The sequence below is a fragment of the Pinus tabuliformis genome, chromosome 5_2 (genome assembly GCF_031772625.1).
Source record: "Pinus tabuliformis cultivar Carrire ecotype Pingquan chromosome 5_2, CPIR1, whole genome shotgun sequence".
In the NCBI taxonomy this organism is placed as follows: domain Eukaryota; kingdom Viridiplantae; phylum Streptophyta; class Pinopsida; order Pinales; family Pinaceae; genus Pinus; species Pinus tabuliformis.
In genome coordinates, this window is record NC_142306.1 from 735,723,477 (window position 1) to 735,742,883 (window position 19,407).

At 36.6% G+C, this 19,407-nt stretch overlaps 1 protein-coding gene across 1 annotated transcript; it reads left to right on the forward strand.

The window, feature by feature from the left end:
- Positions 1–3,592: 3,592 nt before the first annotated feature.
- Positions 3,593–16,326, forward strand: LOC149161330 (F-box/LRR-repeat protein 3-like). The gene is made up of 7 exons (XM_089436935.1): positions 3,593–5,522; positions 6,665–6,781; positions 14,154–14,258; positions 14,381–14,774; positions 14,903–15,032; positions 15,179–15,473; positions 15,578–16,326. Exons 1-7 carry the CDS (start codon positions 4,890–4,892, stop codon positions 15,809–15,811), a joined length of 1,908 nt encoding a protein of 635 aa, XP_089293061.1. The 5' UTR covers positions 3,593–4,889; the 3' UTR covers positions 15,812–16,326.
- The last annotated feature ends 3,081 nt before the right edge of the window (positions 16,327–19,407 follow it).

Sequence of the window (19,407 nt, forward strand, 5' to 3'; positions counted from 1 at the left end):
GGGGGTGAATGGCTGAAGAGAGATTTGGCTCAACCATTCTACGGTCGGGTGGAACATGGTAGTCCCATCTTTGGTTGGTTGATATCATTGATTAATGAGAAATTCATTCCCTTGATTTCTATGTGCAAACGTATTGATGTATATATGGATTTTGATTGCTAATATGTTTATGATATTTATGTTTCTATTATGCTGGTTATATGTACATTTTGTGACAACAACTATGTATGGCTCTCAACATGTTTTTACTTGTAATTGAATGGATATGGTATCTATGACCTAATAAGTGATAAGGCAACAAATGGCATGAGGGAACAATGGTTCATAACGATTCTCAGATAAGTATGAGATCCCTACACTTAATTCTGTTGTTTACACCTGTAGGCTACATGTTGACAATATGTTTGATGAAATGTCTGTCATGGCTAGTAGGGGTCTGGTTAAGGTCTTGATCAACTTATTTCTTTTGCATCATTGTTTCCCTGTACTTTACTTGATTATGAGCTTTCATTCCATTCTGGGCAGTGGCTTGGGCTTTGGGCTTGAAAAATGGCTTAAATCTCGGGGTCATTGGCATAGGTCTGGCAAGTTTGGTCCACAGTCACTGGAAGACAGGGCTATGAGAGCGACTTTAGGTCTCTAGTCGCTCCCTTGCCCTTAGCATGAGACCAACTATTGCCTAAGAGGTCCAAAACAATAGTGGGACCCAGGGACAAACTCTCTGAGTGACTGACTTGTTTTCTAAGGGTTCCGTTGATGATGTTGGATGACTGTGTGTGATGTTCCGTCGATTCCACTTCCTTAAGGTCACCTAGGAGGTCGAATATGATCATGGTAGCTTCTCGTCTCATGTTTACCCTGATTGGCATGGTTACTTGGGTGGATGTGGGAGAAGGGTGTTACATCTTCAACTTTAAGCTAAGCGCTACGGGGCCAAAAGCGATTACGACCATAACCAACAGGATCCCAATAACTACAAAGAGTCATTGTTGTCACCAAAATAAACATACATACTAATCCAACAAAAGAACAACCCAAACGAGTTCTCAACATGTCTACACTTCAAACTAGAGAGCTTTAAAAAACAATCAAAACTAGGAGGCATATTGCTAACCATAGCATCCTCATTCCACATTAAAAGCAACACAAACCTTCCTTGCACCATGTCAACGATGCAAGCCAAAAAGAATCCCATGCAAGCATAAACAAGAGACCCCTACAAAAGAAGAGCCACACATAACAACCCTGCACCATAGCAACAATGCATACCATCGAAAGTCCACCATAACCAAAACCATATTTTCAATATTCTCCAAAATACTTACTTTTTTACATTTATAATCTACCTAATGAACTATCAAAAGAAATTAACTTCATTAGTGTGATTGAAATGTGGTTTTGTGAATTTTAATTTTTTCTAAATTTTTAAAAATAAAAAACACTTACTAAATTAAAAATCACGTATGAAAATTACTTTAAAAAAATACATTTAAGTGAGCCTAATAATGAAAAACATATGTATCCTCTTAAAAAAATCATATATTCAAATTCAAAATAAAATAGAATATATAGTGTCAAAAAAAATCTATATCTATATCTATATCTATATCTATATCTAACCATTTAAAAAATTTAAATTTAAAATAAATAATAATTTCTATCAATATCCATATCTTAAAGCCATTTAACAAATTTAATTGAGGCTAAATAAATTATTTAACTAACAAGCTTATATTATGTAAGTAATGAGGTCATTAAATAAAAAACTTATATTATGTAAGTGATGAGGTCGTTTGCTTCTAAGCAAAGAGTATTGGATTTAATAACAATTTTGACTTAGCTTCAATGATATCAAAATCATTAATTAGTATACAAAACTATATGCGCAAGAGACATTCTGTATTTTCACTTGTATCATATTTTAAATCTCCACCATGTAATTAAATGAAATATATTTTAGACCACTCAAATCTACCATATATCGACTAAGGCACACACAATTATTGTTAATTTCAAGAGTGTGGTAAAAAATGATAATGTTATTTTTCTTAGTATATTATATTTTATTAAATTTATTTAAATGGTTTTAATGAATTCAATATATTATAATATTAAATTATTATTATATATATATTATAGATAACATGTAGAAATAAGATATTTTTAAAAATTTAAATTTATTTAATAATAAAAATTATATATTAAAAAAAAACACAAACTCATATTTAAAAATAAAATCATGAACTCACCAGTGTTGAATATAAGTAAGAATAACAATCAGTGCTCTCAATTATTTGAAATAAATTTAGCTAACAAATTCACATAAAATGATTTATAATCAAATATTAATTAATTATTTTTTATATATTAAATAAATTATTTTAATACATATAAATATATAATTTAATTTGCACATATAAATTATTGATTTTTATTTTATTTTAATTTTAAATTTGATGTAAAAAATAGAATAATTTTTTTTTATATAATTTTTTTTCAAATTTTAAACTCACAAAAACATTTAATTTTGTAACAATTTTTATTGATGATGCTGGTGGTTAATGTCTATTGATACTAAATTTTGGTCTATTAGAGCTAAAGAAACTAATTATTTAGTTTGATTTAAGATTTTATTCCTATGCTAAAAGAGTTTGGAGAGAAGTCTTCCGAGCTCACTGTAGTTTTGACATCATAAAAGACTAGGAAGGTCAGTATTGCAACAAAGATTTTGAAACTGAGATCTAATATAGTTGTACCGCGGGCACTCTAAGAGGAAGTGATTTTCATCCTCTATGTTTGTATTCTCATAGAGATGGCAAAACCTTTCCATCCATGGTGTTTTAGGAACTGCCAAACCACCCGTTTCACTATGGAGCTCATGAGAGTTCGTTCTAATCTTGGCTATACTAATTTTCTTCTTTGAACAGAGAGATACTTTTGATCTTCTAGGGTGGGGTTGATGACCTCCTTATAACATCTTAATTTTCTTTTAGTTGCTAAATCTTTCTCACACTCCATTTTTTCTTTAAACTAAAAAGTAACAATATTTCTAATATTATTAATATTTTGCAATGAATTAACTTGAATCTATTTTCTATATTAAATTGGAGTGTTGACAATCCAAATACAAATAAATAATTACAGTAAAAAAATATTAATTTTTTTTGCAAGCAAGAAAATTTATTATCTTTTAGTCATTAAACTATGACTAAACTAGCTGTGAAGACAAATGCAGCTAACTCATCGCTGTTATAAAAAAACTACACCACTTAAAATATCCCATTAGTAATCCATACAAATAAACTTTCGCTCTTAAAAAATTATATTAAATTGTATAATACCGACTACCTAAATACAAATAAACAATTAAATTACAATAAATTCTACAGATTCTCTAACTCTCGTGAAAAAATAAGAATTTAAAAAGAAGGAAGGAACTTCTAAAAAAATATTTTAGGGAAGTGGAATCCGAAATTCTCAAATAAAACGCATAAGAGAAAATTCCCTGGACAATCAGAATACACAGAAGATGGACAATGACAGACGTTTTTAGCCTTGAAATTGAAGTCAGTTAAACAAGTGGAAGAACCCCCACAATTGTAATATACAGCGTCTCCACTAGATGACCCCACAAATGGCCGAAAGGTTGAGGAAGATGCCTGAAAAGTCGCACCACGGGGAGGTACGGCTGTTTTTTACCTTCACCTACACTACGAAATTATGTACTTAGACAGTACTTATCTATCGATGTGAAAGCCAGCCACGTGATGCTGGCATATATTAACTGGTAATGCAATAACTGGAGCTGAGAATTTCTGGTTGATCTTGGACTGACAGTAGTCGTGTGGGGGAGGTGGATCTGTGTATATATTTAATGAAAACAAAAACCAGGCATGAGAAACAATGCGGGGGAGCGAACATCACAGCTCTAAATCTGAATTAGGTGGATATGGGGCGAAGATATCAGGGGAATCATATGCTTCTCGATGGTGCACTGGAGTAAGGCTAGACCTGTGATGTTATTTGGGTGTCTCTGGAATTTGCTGTATCTAGGTGATTTGGAAAGAAAATGTGATTTGGGTTTCAGAAGGGACATAATGGGGCGACTGGGTTTGTATGGAACAGAGAAATCGGAGTTGGGTTTCAGAGAAAACAGTCACTTCCTACCGATATCTGAAATCCAATTTGAATGCGGGAAGATGACGCGGGCATGGGTGCAATGGGACAGAACTTCATTCTCTGCCTTCATTTCTGCTGAAATCTCAATCCTCTAATATTTATTTCCTGCCGTGGTCTCTTCTGGGATTTTGGATTTGGATAAGAAGCTTCGTGGCCACATGTGAGTTGGGTTTCAGCGAAAGCCTTCCTTCCATGTTTGAGTTTGTATAGGATTATGATTTCTGATATGAGTATTCATAGAAATCTTTAATTGCCCTATTGGGTATGTAAGAAACATTTTATTTTCCCATTGGGTATGTTAGAAACCTTCTATTAGCCCAAAGGGTATGTTTATTCTTCTGAAAGCTAATTTGGGTTTTTCGTGAAGTCTCCAATATCTGCTTAGGATCCTAAGTGGGTTCTTCAGTAATTAGAAACCACAGTTTTGGGTTTCTTGATTTGGATATACAACGCTCGCATTGACCTACAGATCAGATTCGCTCCCAATATTATTGCAAGGTTGTCCTTAGATTTTTTTATCTGGATTAGCCTCTGTGATTCAAGTTTCTGTGTCCCTGCATTGCAGAAAAGAGTGTAGTACATGTGGCCTGAACCATCAAAAACAAATACAGTGCAATTAAGCCCAGATATTTACTAGCTCAAAGGCAAATTACATAGTATTCTTTGTGGATAGGAAGCCCCTGTTGTCTTATAAGTTAACACCATTTGCAATGCAGAGGAAGTCGGCCCGTTCTGATGCGGCAATCCACATCCTTGGGGATGAGATCCTCATAACTATTCTTGATAAACTGCAGGATCCCGCAGATAGAAAGTCATGGTGCCTGGTTTGCAAGCATTTTTTTTATCTGGAGGCCAACCACACGAAGAAAGTACAGCTGGTGCGATCAGAATTACTTCCAAGGATTTTGAGAAGATACAGCAAGATTCAATATTTGGATTTATCTCTGTGCTGTCAGATCACAGATGAGAGTCTGGGGCATGTGGCAGGCATCCTGGGAAATCATTTGGTTTCCATCAATCTTTCCAAGTTGTGGACTTTCACTCACCTGGGTCTGCTTCAGTTGATTAAAAGTTGCCAGTCTTTAGTCGAAATTGATCTTTCCAATTGCACTGAAATCACAGATTATGGGGCAGAAGCCATAGCACAAGCCCATGAGTTGCAATCATTGAAGCTAGTGAAATGCAAGCAGATTACTGACATGGGTCTTGGATGCATTGCTGTGGGCTGTAGTAAATTACAGACTTTGAATCTTAGGTGGTGTGTGGGGGTCACTGATCTTGGAGTTGAGCTGGTTGTTGTGAAATGTAAAGAGTTACGCAATCTTGATCTCTCTTACTCACAGGTATGCTCCTGCTACTGAGTTTAACCACTAGTCACCTTACCCACTTGTGGAAGCTCCCCTGTTATTTGTGTTTCTTTGTTGGGATGTTAAAGAGAAGCCTTTGCACAAGAAGACAAAAATTAAGGTTTTTTGCTCTATAATGGTGATCTTTACTTTAAAATACGTTTCTTCTTTGTTGTTAGTGGGGTTGCTGTAGATGAGAGTTATCTGCATATCTTCTTATGTTATGGAGAGCAGTAAAAACTTACTAGACAATAACTTTTTTGAAATATATGTATTCATGAAAGCGGTTTTTCAAGTTCTGCTTAGTCATGTGAGTTTTAGTCTCCCTCTACTGTTTCCAGTTGATTGTCTCTACCAACAGCAGTAGCCACAATGAGTCTCACAATTATTCCGTAGGTAATGCCTGGCCTTAAACAAACATGCAAAAAAGGGGCTGCATTATTGTTGTGATTCGTGAATGATATTTGCGGGTAACACTCTTTTCGCTGCGTTCGTACAATGTCAATATCAATAGGATATCGTAATAGGCTGCTGTTTTCCATGTATATGTTTGACTTGAGGTGTCAGTAGGCTTCCAGTTTTCCAGTATATCAGATATCATTATCAGCTGTTTAGATGTTTTTCATGCTTATCATTACCTTTCTTGAAGTCGTCAATCCAGCTTCACAGATGGATGCACTTCTTTTGCAATGATTCAGCTCTTTCATGTCATGACAAATCCCAGGCTGTACAATATTTCCTATTTTAAGAAAATAAATCTTTATGGAGAGTTCAGTGAGTTATGGGAGATATTGATTGCATCCAATTCTCTCTTTAGCTCATAGCAGAACTCATTAAGCCCAGATGATTTTCAATAGTCTTTTTGGCTATCCTTTTTATCTTCAAGATTGCATTGGCATATTTTAAGAAATGTTATGTAAGTTTATCTTAATTATCGCAGATTGTGGGTTGGGTTAGATTGTGGCAGTAATGCCAAAACTAATTGCACAGGAAGCTAGATATTGACTAAAGATACTTCCACTTTTTTTGTTATCTTTAATGATCAGGTGTTGCTTGCTAAAATAGCTACTTATAGCTAATTGTTCGCATATCAGTTTTATGGATTTTTTTTATACTAAGTAGATCGATTTTTTCTGCAGATAACAAACAAATGCCTTGCCTCAATTAAGCATCTAAATCATCTTGAGAATTTAGCATTGGTTGGATGTGTTGGTGTGGGTGATAATGGCCTTACATATCTCAAAAGATCTTTGCAGGTATGAAAACTGAATAAGAATACCTCTTGTAATACTTAAACTCCAAGTTTAGCAGAGATGAAAAATTATGACTTTAAAATACAGAAAATGACAATGTTTTATGCTATACAGGAATGTATATGAACGTCCACGTTAGAAAACTTCAGAATACTTGAAATATAATGTAAAGAAACAATAAATTGCAACTCATCTGCAAAATCAAATGCTAATTTTGAATCCTTACTTGTGAGGTTGAGAAATAGAAATAGAGATTCAATACAAGAAGGAAATCCTTGTTTGCAAGACATTTACAACTCATGCCAAAGCTAAGTTACACCAAGTATTACGAAAGTGGGGATGGAAGAGGGTAACCGTGAGACAGTAGACTATTTATCTATTGGATTGGAGCAATGAAACATAGCCTTAAACTTATTTTATACATGCTACCTTTTGGTGGGGCTGGATCAACTTTTTCCTAGTAAGAAGCATGATATCTAAAATTGACTTTGGTTGAGGTCTAAGAGTCCATATATCATTGCACCATGGATGAACAATATAGTGAGTTCATTCTTTGCAAGATGCCATATACATTAGCATTAAATGAGTGAAAAATTCATGATATCAGACTATGATTGGAGAAAATTAGGCACAGAAATTGTTTACATTCAGTAGAATGCCCCTTGGAATAGTTTTGTCATCTGGTTCTTTTTGGTTTCCCTTATTTCTTGCTGTATTTACATTTTTTCTCGTTCCTTCCTTTTTTGTAATCTCATGATCTCATCCTTTATCATAGGTGTGCATTATTTTTCAGGTGTTAATGCACAACCTTGATTGGCTTATCGTGTATATCTTTAATTTTCAGAAAAATTTGCATTGTTTTTGGATTGGGATCTCACTTTTCATGGTATATGTTCTGTTCCATATGATATCTTGATACTTACATCTTTTGTTTTATCTCTCTTATATTTGACATTTTAATTCTGATTTTCTATTGATTCTGCCTAGGTACAATGTAATGTCCCAAGGGGATTTTTTTTACACTAGGGTTTCTCTGTTGGTCTAGGGTTTCCAATAATTCAACAACAGAACACATTTATTCATTCATATAACAGTGGTCATCCATCTATGTAATGCACAAATATAAAGATCTTCAACCGTAATATAATTCTTCAACCATACTTCAAAGAACTAGGGTACCCAACGAACAGTAAATTCAATCACTGATGCAATGTATAGTTCTGACCACACTACAACTACTACTTTTCTATATTGTTGACAGTAATTATGATTCTTCAGCAAAACCACTGAAGTTAGGGCTCGCTGTTCAACTGCATTTATCAGTGACCCCGACGATTTTAAACATCAACTCGAAAATGTTACAGGCATTCCAACCTCCTGCCTGGACCAACTTCCACCGTCGGCTACTTGCAATGAACCTCTGCTTGTTGGCCCCACTAGCAATGCCCAACTCTCTATTTAAATTACTTCTGGGCTTAACGGTCCAAGGCAACGGGAAAGTCCCCATCTCCTGCAACTTCCATCAATAGACAATCCCTGGTGCCTGCCGACTAGTTAAATTTGGCAATTCGAAAAAACTTACAGGCTTCTGGGCACTCACAGTTACAGGTTTTGTTGGTTGATGGTTCTTGGTCCCATTAATTGACGGACTTCGCCAAATAAAAAATCAACTAAGTGTTGGCACCTTCCGCTATGCTATATAGATAGGTGGCTCTGCCCTGTGACTCTTCTCGGCTCATCTGCTCTCTCTTGCTCCTCTTGGCTCTCCTCTGGCTTTACACCGCTCTTCTGAGCATATCCTCTTTGTGTCTTCTCTCTCCAACCCTTTTTAGCTCCTCTTGCAACCCAACAACTTATATATATATAATGTATGTATTGTATGTGGCTCTTGCCTGCAACAATTAAGCTCGGAAATAACTATTGGACCATGCACACAATTAATATATATGATATTAATAAGGGATTGCAGAGGACTGGTTGGAAACAAAAACAAGAGCTCTCACTCCACACTCTCAAACCCCTTTATTTATTAAAATCAAAATAATATATAGATTACATGAGAAACTCGATCCAGATCCACAAATGTAGGATCCAAGGACCAATTTTGGAAATTTAACAAACTAAAACAATTAGCCTAAATTAATGAATTATATGGAAATTTCAAACAAATCCTATCCTACCAACTCCTCTAGTAAATGATTTTGACCTCTCGGTCAATGAAAATTACGGATGCCCCTGCATCATACTCCCAAGGAACAAAGATTTCATGGACTCCTGTCCATGAGTTCTTCAACAAATTTGCCACTTTTTTGTATGAGTGTGGCAGTCATCCAGGTTGCATATGAAACTGGAAGGTTTTTCCACTTAACCAAGTATTCAAAATACTCTTTGTCCTTGGTTTTCTTGATCAATCTCTTGTCCAAAATCCTTTCAGGCTGCGAAGGTTCAACTGCTGGCAATTGCTTCTCCCGCTACACTGGTTGCTGCTTTTGATCATCATTGGCTAGCTGTTCTGTTTCAAACTCATATTTATTCAAATCTGCTACATTAAATATTGGTGAAATTCCAACATCAGGTGGCAATTCAAGTTCATAGGCATTAACAGAGAATTTCTTCAAGATCTTGCAAGGTCCTATCTTCTTAAATTTTAATTTTTTGTACTCGCCCTTTGGGAATCTTTCCTTTCGCAAATGTGCAAGTACCTAATCTCCTACTTCAACATTCTGCTCCCTTCTGGTGAGATCTGCTCTGCTCTTATATTTAAGACCACAATCATGAAGGTTCTGCTTTACTTGGTCATGAATTTCTTGTATGGCTGTAGCAAATCCTTCTCCTACTGCAGTTCTTTGCTTTGTACTTCCTAAACTTCTGAGCTCATGCACTCCTCTTGGGTTCATTCCATACACAATCTGGAAAGGACTTTGTCTAGTGCTTCTATTGGGAGTGTCATTGTAAGCATATTCAGCGTGCACTAAAATTTGGTCCCACTGTTTGGAATAATCCAAATGGCATAAACATCCATTCATACAGTCCCTCACTAGTTTAAAAGACAGTTTTCCACTCATCTCTCTCTCTGATTCTGATTTGATGATATCCACTTTTCAAATCAATTTTTGAAAACCAACTAGCACCACTTAAACAATCCAACAAATCATCAATGCATGGAAAGGGAAAACAATACCTGATTGTGATCTTATTCAAAGCTCTGGAGTCTGTACACATGCGCCATCCACCATCCTTCTTTGGACTCAACACTGTAGGTACTGTGTATGGACTAAGACTTTCTCGGATCAGGCCTTTATCTAATAGCTCCTGCACTTGTTTCTTGAATTCCTCATTCTCCTTAGGTGTCATGCAATAAGCAACTTTATTGGGCAAACTTGTTCCTGGTATCAGATCAATATGATGTCTTATACTTCTTATAGGGAGTAGTTCACTTGGTAAATCATCCGCAACAATGTCATGGTATTTCTCCAACAATTCTTGAATTTCTAAAGGCAAATTAGAAATTGTAGTGGAAGTAAGAACTACTCTAGGTTTGCAAATAACAACAAAATTTATCTCCTCTGTCTTCAGCTGCTGTAAAAACTCTTTGCCGCTTATCATCAAAGCCTTTGGATCACTAGTTTCAGAAGTCCCTTCCTCTTGTAGTGGAAGCAAGGTATGATTGATGCCATCCTTCTGAAACTTATAAGTATTCTTCTTACCATCATGTACAACTCCTTTGTCAAACTGCCATGGTCTACCAAGCAAAATATGACATACATCCATCGACGTCACATCGCATAGTATCTTATCCTTGTAGAAACCAATCTGAAGTTTTATCTCACACTGCTCATTCACCAAAATTTGATGCCCTTTCTGCAACCAAGACACCTTATAGGGTGTTGGATGCTTTTGCCTCTTCAACTTTAGTTTTTTTACAACCTTTGTAGACACCAGGTTATTAGTGCTGCCACTATCACTCACCATTTTACAACATTTCCCTTGAACTTTACAAACTGTTTGGAATAAGGCTCTAATTTGGATTGGCTCAACAACTTCTTTTTCCTGCTTAATCAACACCTTTTTCATCATCAAGGCGTCTCCTGTCTCTAGCACATTCTTAGCTTCTTGCACCTCTTCATTTTCTTCCTCTATTGGAGCAGCAACAACATTCCTTTGGCCTGTCTCTCTGTTCTCTGGACAATCATATGCCATGTGTCCAAGCTTGCCACACCTGTAACAACAAACATCTCTTCCTTTGCCTCTTCCTCGTCCTCTGGAAAAGGATCTTCGACCTCTAGATTCTCCCTCTTGCTGTCTTGGTGCATTCGAACTGCTAGATCCATCTCTTTGTGCTGTGGATCTCCCTCTATTAGATTTCTGCCCTCTTCCTTTGATATCACTCTTGCTTCTGCCAGATTGCTTCCTTGCAAGATTTTCTTCAGCCTTCAAAGCCAACTGATATGCCTCCGCTACTGTTTTGGGTGATAGGACACTAATCTCAACTTGTATATCCATCGAAGACCATTTATATATCTTGTTGTCTTCTTTGTAGACTTCTCTACATATCCTACGCCAATGTTCACCTTGTAGAATTCCTCTATGTATTCTTTGATTGTCATAGCTCTCTGCCTAAGATTCTACATACTCTTGAACAAGGTAAGCTAGTAATCTTTCGACAAAAACTTGCTTTTGAGTTTTGCCACCATCTTGTCCCAACTTTTATTCTTTTTCTTGTTCTTTCTGCCTGTACACCATCCCATTAGAGAGCTGCATAACCCTTAACTTAGTTGCAACACTTAACCTTCTTCTCATCTATTTCTTCATATTCAAAGAATTTGTCCATTTCAGTAATCTAATCAATAAGCTCATCTAGATTCATGTTGTCTGTATAAGAAGACAGATCTGGTTTGGGTTTCATAACAGATCCCAAAACTGCTTTCAATACTTTAGCTTTTGTTGTTTCTTCTACTGCTTCTTCTTCTTTTGAAGATTCTTCCTCTTCTAGACTCACATCTCTCGCTTCTGGTTCTCTCTGCAAACCAGTCTCCATTGTCGCCATTCGTGCCTCTAACCGCTGCATCGCCCGTAGTACTTCTTTGTCAGCAACTGGCCTTTGTCTTTCTACTCTTGCGCCTCGTCCAACACCTCGATCAACTCTGGGTGGCATGATTCCTCCTGTTCCTGAAGCAGACATAGGGTCTGCTCTGATACCAATTGATGCAAATCTAACTCAGATTTGCTCGGAGTTGTCCCTATTAACAACACAATCACAAAGTAATTCTCAAAATCGCACTTCCTTCAATCCTTTTGAATATGCATCCCATTAAAATCACAGTGGGTGGATCTTTTAAAAGTGGAAAGAGTCGGAAGGAGTAGCCAACTCTATGTGAGTATGTCCGAATATATATTCTTGCTCCACTGTTCGTCCAACTGCATATACCCGCGACCTTGGCGATTTTTAAAACATCAATTCGAAAATGTTATGAGCATTCCGATCTCCGGGCTGGCCCACCTTCCATCGTCGGCCACTTGCAATTTACCTCCGCTTGTTGGCCCCACTAGCAATGCCCGACCCCACCTTCCACTTCCAGGCTTGACGGTCCAGGACAACGGGAAAGTCCCCATCTCCTGCAACTTCCATCAATAGAAGATCCCTGGTGCTTGATGACTTCTAATTTGGAAATTCGAAAAAACTTATGGGCTTCTTGGCTTCTGGGCACTCACCGTTACGAGTTCTGTCGTTTGACGGTTCTGAGTCCCATTAATTAATGGACTTTGCCAAATCGAAAATCAACTAAGTGTTGGCACCTTTGGCTATACTATATAGATAGGTAGCTCTGCCCTCCGACTCTTCTCAGCTCCTCTGCTTTCTCTCATGAGCATCTCCTCTTTGTGACTTTTTGCGCCGGCCCTTTTTAGTTCCTCCTGCAACCCAACAATTTATATATATATAGTATGTGGTTCTTGCTTGCAACAATTAAGCTCGGAAATAACTATTGGACCATGCACACAGTTAATATATATGATATCGATAAGGGATTGCAGAGGACTGATTGGAAACAAAATCAAAAGCTCTCGCTCCACACTCTTGAACCCATTTTTTAATTAAAATCAAAATAATATATAGATTACATGAAAAACTCGATCCAGATCCACAAATGTAGGATCTAAGGACCAATTTTGGAAATATAACAAAGTTACAAACTACAACAATTTGCCTAAATTAATGAATTATATGGCAATTTCAAACAAATCCTATCCTAACAAACCACTCATTGAGGAACCAACTCCTCTAGTAAATGATTTTGACATCTCGATCAATGAAAATTATGGATGCCCTTGCATCACATCTCCAGTGAAACTTATCAAGGAGAAGGGGTCTTAAAACTCTCAAAACCGCAGCTCACGAAAACAGAGATGATCCAATTCGACGTTGAAAAAGTGATTCCAACTCTTCTTTATTTATAGATTTTCTCATGGGGTTTTCTCCTCAATCAAATGAGAGGGGTTCATGTGCAACCCCAAATTTGGGCCTTTTGCCCTGATGTTGCCCCAAAACATTGGATAATGGATTTCCCCCTTTTTCCAATATTATATATAGCCTGTGGGGTTGGATAGGCTATTCTGTCCTCCCTTGGCAATTAATCCATAGGGGACATTACATATGGAGTCCTTGTAAATGGGAATTATTTTGTCATTGTCAGATGGATCTTTAATATATTTTGAATATATATTTGGTTTTAGGTAGTACAGTTTTTCTGGATGTCAGGGAATGTGCAACCATTGGATAATAGCATGAGGTGGAATACTACTTAGTAAAAATTTCTGAGGATTTCTTGAGTACGCCTCAAGAGAAATGTGACGAGGTAGGATTATCTGTACTGAAACTTCATTATTATCATTATGGAACAAGTAGTTTCTTAATGCAGGACAGACACCCCAATGAGTTATACTAGTAGCCATAACTGGTGCTTGAGACGCTCAACAAAAATAAGCATTAACTGTGTGGCTGAAAAATGAAAGTTGTACGTAATAGTCTTGTCTTTGAAGAAGTTCATAGAGTCTTCAGGCTCTAGCAGGTCTCACAATGTGGAATTTACTGATCCTCTTTATCTTTTACTTATTTCATGTAAAAATTGTCTTCTCATGACATTTTCTCCATTCTCTGGAAGGTTTCTGAGCCTCTATTTATGATTATTTTCTCTTTTAAGGCCTTCTTACTCAATTGTACAATTGAAGACAATTTACTTGATCCGCTTTTTTTTTTCTGATATTTTTCCCACAGCGCATGAACCTGAAAAGCATATAGTAAATACTGGAGAAAATTTACTATCTTTGACTCCCTTCTATCTACAGTGACATCTAACTAGACTGTGCTGTGTTACAGAGACTTGATGTTTCAAAGTGTCGGAATGTTAGCTGCACAGGAATAATTTCTGTTGCAAGTGGTTCCTCAGACTTGCGTCAACTTACTCTTTCCTATTGCATACCAGTAATTACCTCACTAAATTTTGTTGAATACTTTGATTTCATCAGTTGTCAAGTATTGAAGTTCAATAAATTATTTCTCGAACTGATCCGTTATTTTATATTTTAACGTTTTATGTACTGCAGATTTCTGATGCTCTTCTTAAGAGCTTCCAAAACTGTGACAGACTACAAACAATCAAATTTGATGGTTGTGTAATTTCCAGCACAGCATTGGAGTCAGTTGGGAAAAGCTGCAAGTCTTTGAGGGAGTTAAGCTTGAGCAAGTGTACTGGAGTCACAGATGAAGGACTGACTGCACTTGTGTCATGTTGTAGAGAGTTGAACAAGTTAGATCTCACCTGCTGCCGTGATCTAACTGATGTTGCTCTCTCGGCCATTGCAACATCATGCAGATATCTTTCATCCCTTAAGATGGAATCCTGCAGCTTGGTCACAGAAAGAAGTTTGACTATGTTAGGAGAAGGCTGTCCTTTCCTGAAAGATCTTGACCTTACTGATTGTAGCACAAACAATACAGGTTCCGTACATTGTTTAAATATGAAGAGAATTTTGACAGTAGTGAAGTGAATAGTAATTGTTATTAGTTTTTGGAGATTATTTTATTGTCTTCTATGCCTCTTGTATTTACCCTATTTGTTCATGCAGGATTGAAATCCCTATCTAAGTGTTCGGAATTGGTCATGTTGAAACTAGGATTCTGCCCAAATATATCCAATGAAGGGATTGCCCATATAGGGGCACGTTGCTCATATCTGCAAGAACTTGATTTGTACAGGTATATATCATTATTTAAGTGAAGTCGTACATTTCTAATAACATTCTATTAGAAAGGAAAATGTAAAATCTGTTTATCAAAATTATGTTTTCTGGAATTGTCATTTGAAGATGTTTGCAGCTTACTGATGGAAACTGTATGTACAGATCTGTAGGAGTTGGAGATGTTGGATTAGCAGCAATTGCCAATGGTTGCCCAAAGTTCAAGAGTATTAATATTTCCTACTGCATAAATGTCACTGACAATGGTCTGATGTCACTTGCTCAATTGCAAAAACTTCACCAGCTTGAAATTCGAGGTTGTTCCGGGATTTCCTCGGCTGGTCTTTCTGCAATTGCTTCAGGATGTAAACGCATCGTTGAGTTAGATATCAAAAGGTGCTACGGTGTGGATGATGTTGGAATATTGGCTGTAGCCAAGTCCTGTCAAAATTTGCGACAGGTAAGACATTTTATAGTCTGAGATTTACACTTTAATTCATCTTGCCCTGTATATTTGTTGAATGGAAAAAGCATTTAACATTGAAAACTGTGGTATTTGTGCAGATGAATGTCTCATACTGTTCAATCTCAGATGTTGGTTTGTTAGCACTGGCAAGTCTTAGATGCTTACAAAACATAAAGCTAGTTTATTTGAGGAGTGTAACGGTCAATGGTTTCATGTATTTTCTGCTGGCTTGCAAAAGTTTGAAGAAACTTAAGCTTCTTCAATCCTTAAAGTTTAATTTACCACGAGTTCTGATTGAGATGTTGGAAGCCCGTGGGTGCAATATTCGATGAATGGACAAGCCTTTTGTGGTATAGGATGCCCATCTTAACTAAGTGTTAGTACTTGATTTTTTTCCGGAAAATGTAATATATATCTCAGAGGCCCCTTTAGCAGTAGTGTTTGTCCAACTCTAAACAAAGCAGTTTTGTGTAATGGTGAATTTCTGTTTAAGCGTCGTGAATCTGTGAGTAATGTAGTGAGTGAATTATCCCATACAGTTCATCTTCTGAGAGATGAAATGAGTACCTAGGATATATAGGTACATTGTACATTGAAGAGTATTGTGTTTATATGTAGGTTTTTCTTTTCCCTTGCATTTTGTGCAGTATGTTCCTTTTATTCACAGATGGTTGACGTTGACTTTTCAAATATTCTTTGAAGTCTGCAAACAGCTTTCGATGCTGTTACTAGAATGTAAACTTTATAGTTCTCAGAACATTCTAGATTTGATTCAAGATTTTGCAGTGACTAGCAATTTTATTTATAAAGTCCCCAATTGGTGAAGCTTGCATTGTTTTTTCTGGCACCAAGATCCAAAACTCATGATTTTGAGCTGTTGATCAGTCTCTATACTAGTCTGCCTCGACTATGTTTGGTTATGTCTTGTGTTACATTTTTCAGCCAATGTTCTCTTCGATTTCCTACTTTTCAGCTCAACTCCTAAGCTGAAATGCATGGATTGTCTAATATCAAATTTAGAAACTTAAGTAGCTGTTTGAGATACTTGAATGAAATAGCACAAGTTACCATTACCTTATTAGAAATGTCCATGTTTGGGATGCTTTTGACAGGCACACTAATGAAAAAATAAATTGAATCTTTCTGAGATTTGCAGAGAAATCTGTTAGGATTCTCTTAGGCCTAAACTCATTAGGAACCATGAAATTGTTCTTTTGATCATGTTTGTTGATGCATATCTTAAATCTAATTTGGGAAAACACAACTTTTGATTGTAGACACTGTAATTAAGCCTACAAAAATTTGACTTATCCAAGATGCAAATCTTTACTAAGTGGCCTTTTATTAAGATCCATTTCAGACTCACAGAGGCCTATAACTCCAACTAGAATTTCTTTCTGGTTTGAATTTTGGTATTTCAAAACCCTGTGGTTGGAGAGGGTACAAAACTTTTGGGATCTGGCTTACAATTTGGTTGGTTTTCTTTTGCTAAGAGTTCTAGGGGGTACCTATTCTGCCAATGCTACCAGGGTTTGCCTTTGATCTTTTCTACATAGAAGATTGGATTAGCACAATGACCAGCTATGAGATTTAACAGCACCATTATCACAAACTGTAGGATGGTGACTGACAAACCTATTCAGAGTAAATTTTTAATTGGGAAAACTGGCAAGCTCAAAGATGCACCTCTTCTTATTGTATTAACAAAATAGTGCACAATACACTATTTAAGTACCCTGCAATGTTACTCAACCCTAGTCTACTAAGCATTAATAGGTTACACTGGGTTGAAATCATGAGCTGAGAAACATACAATTTTTTTTTTAATGTGTGGGGGGTGGGGGGCAGAGGTCGGGGTAGTGGGGTGTGCTTCCTCCAAGCCCCCATAACCTCCCTCCCTGTTAGTATGCTTGTAAAAAAATTCATACAAGAATTAGTGGTAACCTGTTGGTATGCTTGTAAAAAAATTCATACAAAAATAAGTGTTGCCACCTTTTTGCGATCCACATGTCAAAAAGATTTTTCCTGATCGTATGTTCGCATAGGAAGCAAGTCCCCCGAGTTTTTGAAATTGGATCATCATCACTGCAAGTGCTCCAACTTAGTTTTACGCTGCAACCTGAGGAACCTGTAACTCTGACTTATGTTATCCACTTCTTGGTCAATTAAAATGTGCCAACTTAGAAATTTGAATATTTTTAGGCCAATTAAAATTTGGTAAAAACTTTGAAGTTCTTCCAGGAATGGTAAGTGGTGGCTTGAATGGAAAATCATGAGAAATTCCATGGATGGACTGTTCATGTTCATGAAAAAACTGTTAGAAGATGAACTTAAAATCAATTAGGTGTTCTCCAAATGTCCTATTAGAGGACGGGGTATCTCAAATGGGGAACTAGTTACAGCTGGAAGCTCTTGTTTCTTTGTAGCATACTTTTTTTTCCATGGAAAAAGTGTAATTTTATTAATATAACAAAATCACATTTTGTAGATGTATATGTGTATACATTAGTTACAGCTGGAAGCTCTTGTTTCTTTGTAGCATACTTTTTTTTCCATGGAAAAAGTGTAATTTTATTAATATAACAAAATCACATTTTGTAGATGTATATGTGTATACATTCAGAGTATAGATCACATTGATTTAGCTAAAATTGACAATATAGCCTTAAAATATATTCTAAGATAATCTGTGCATAGCATAGTCAAAATTTGTTGTTGTTTATCAAAAAATAAATATAACAGTCTATGATGGCACAATATATGTATCAAAAATAAAGTATGCAAAAAAATAGTAAATAGAGTAGAGGTTGGCCTCTCTCTATACTATCATCTGTGCCTCCATAAAAGGCCGGTGATAAAAGCCAAAAAAGGTCCCGTTTTGATACTCTTGAATCAGTAATCTGCCCCTATCTAGTCGGAGCCCCTCCTTGGAGAGTAAGTCCACCATAAGATTGTGTTCCTTGTGAACATGTGTAAAAGATATATGAGCAATAGTAGATGTCAACCTGTGTATCTCATTGATAAGGGGCCGTAACTGGGGGTTGTGGCATTGTTGTGTCCCATTCATCCAATGTATGGTAAGGAGTGAATCCCCAAAAATGTTGATGGAGGCCAGTCCAAGGTCGATAATGAGAATGGTAAGTATTTTAAGAGTCAGTGGTCCTGAAAAATCATTTGATCCTTGACCTAGATTCATCGTAATCTTGTAGTAGTGGAGATCACTTAGATATAGAGCCGCCCCTCCACCACAGTTCCGTGCTTCCCCTTGTGATGCACCGTTGAAGAAAGCCCAGGGTAAACTTTTATCTATATTTAGCTCTCTTATACCCTGTGCCTATGGGTGATACTTTGTTTGGGAAGAGATGCCAAGAGAGCGAGTGATCTCATAGCAGTGATCTCTGGTGGAAGTTATTTGTCCTGAAAAGTAGCTTAATTTCGGGCTAGCCATATACCCCAACATCCAAGTAGGGGGAGACATAATTTATCCCGAGTGTTTGAGTTTTGTGACCAAAGTAGCCAGGTCTCCTTGATGGTATCACCAGTCGACCAGTCGTATTGGGACCCAAGAGAACTGGTAAAAATCGACCAAACAAATTTGTTGTAGTTGCAATGTTTAAAAAGATGAAGGATATTCTCACCCCATTCTCTGCATAATATACAAAAACTAGACTCGATCCTAGATTTGCGCTGTAGGATGCCAGGAGCTTTGTTCATAAGAACACACCACATAAAGAGTTTTGTCATTGGTGGACAACAATTTTTCTAGATATTGCGCCTCTATGATTCACGTTGTTCAGGGACACTGTTTGCGATCAGTTGAAGATAGCTTTGACGAGGCATGTATATACCATTCGAGGAGTATTGCTAGATCAATTCATTCGGGGCTTTAGAAATCTGAATGTGAGCATTTGTTAAAGAGCTGATGTAG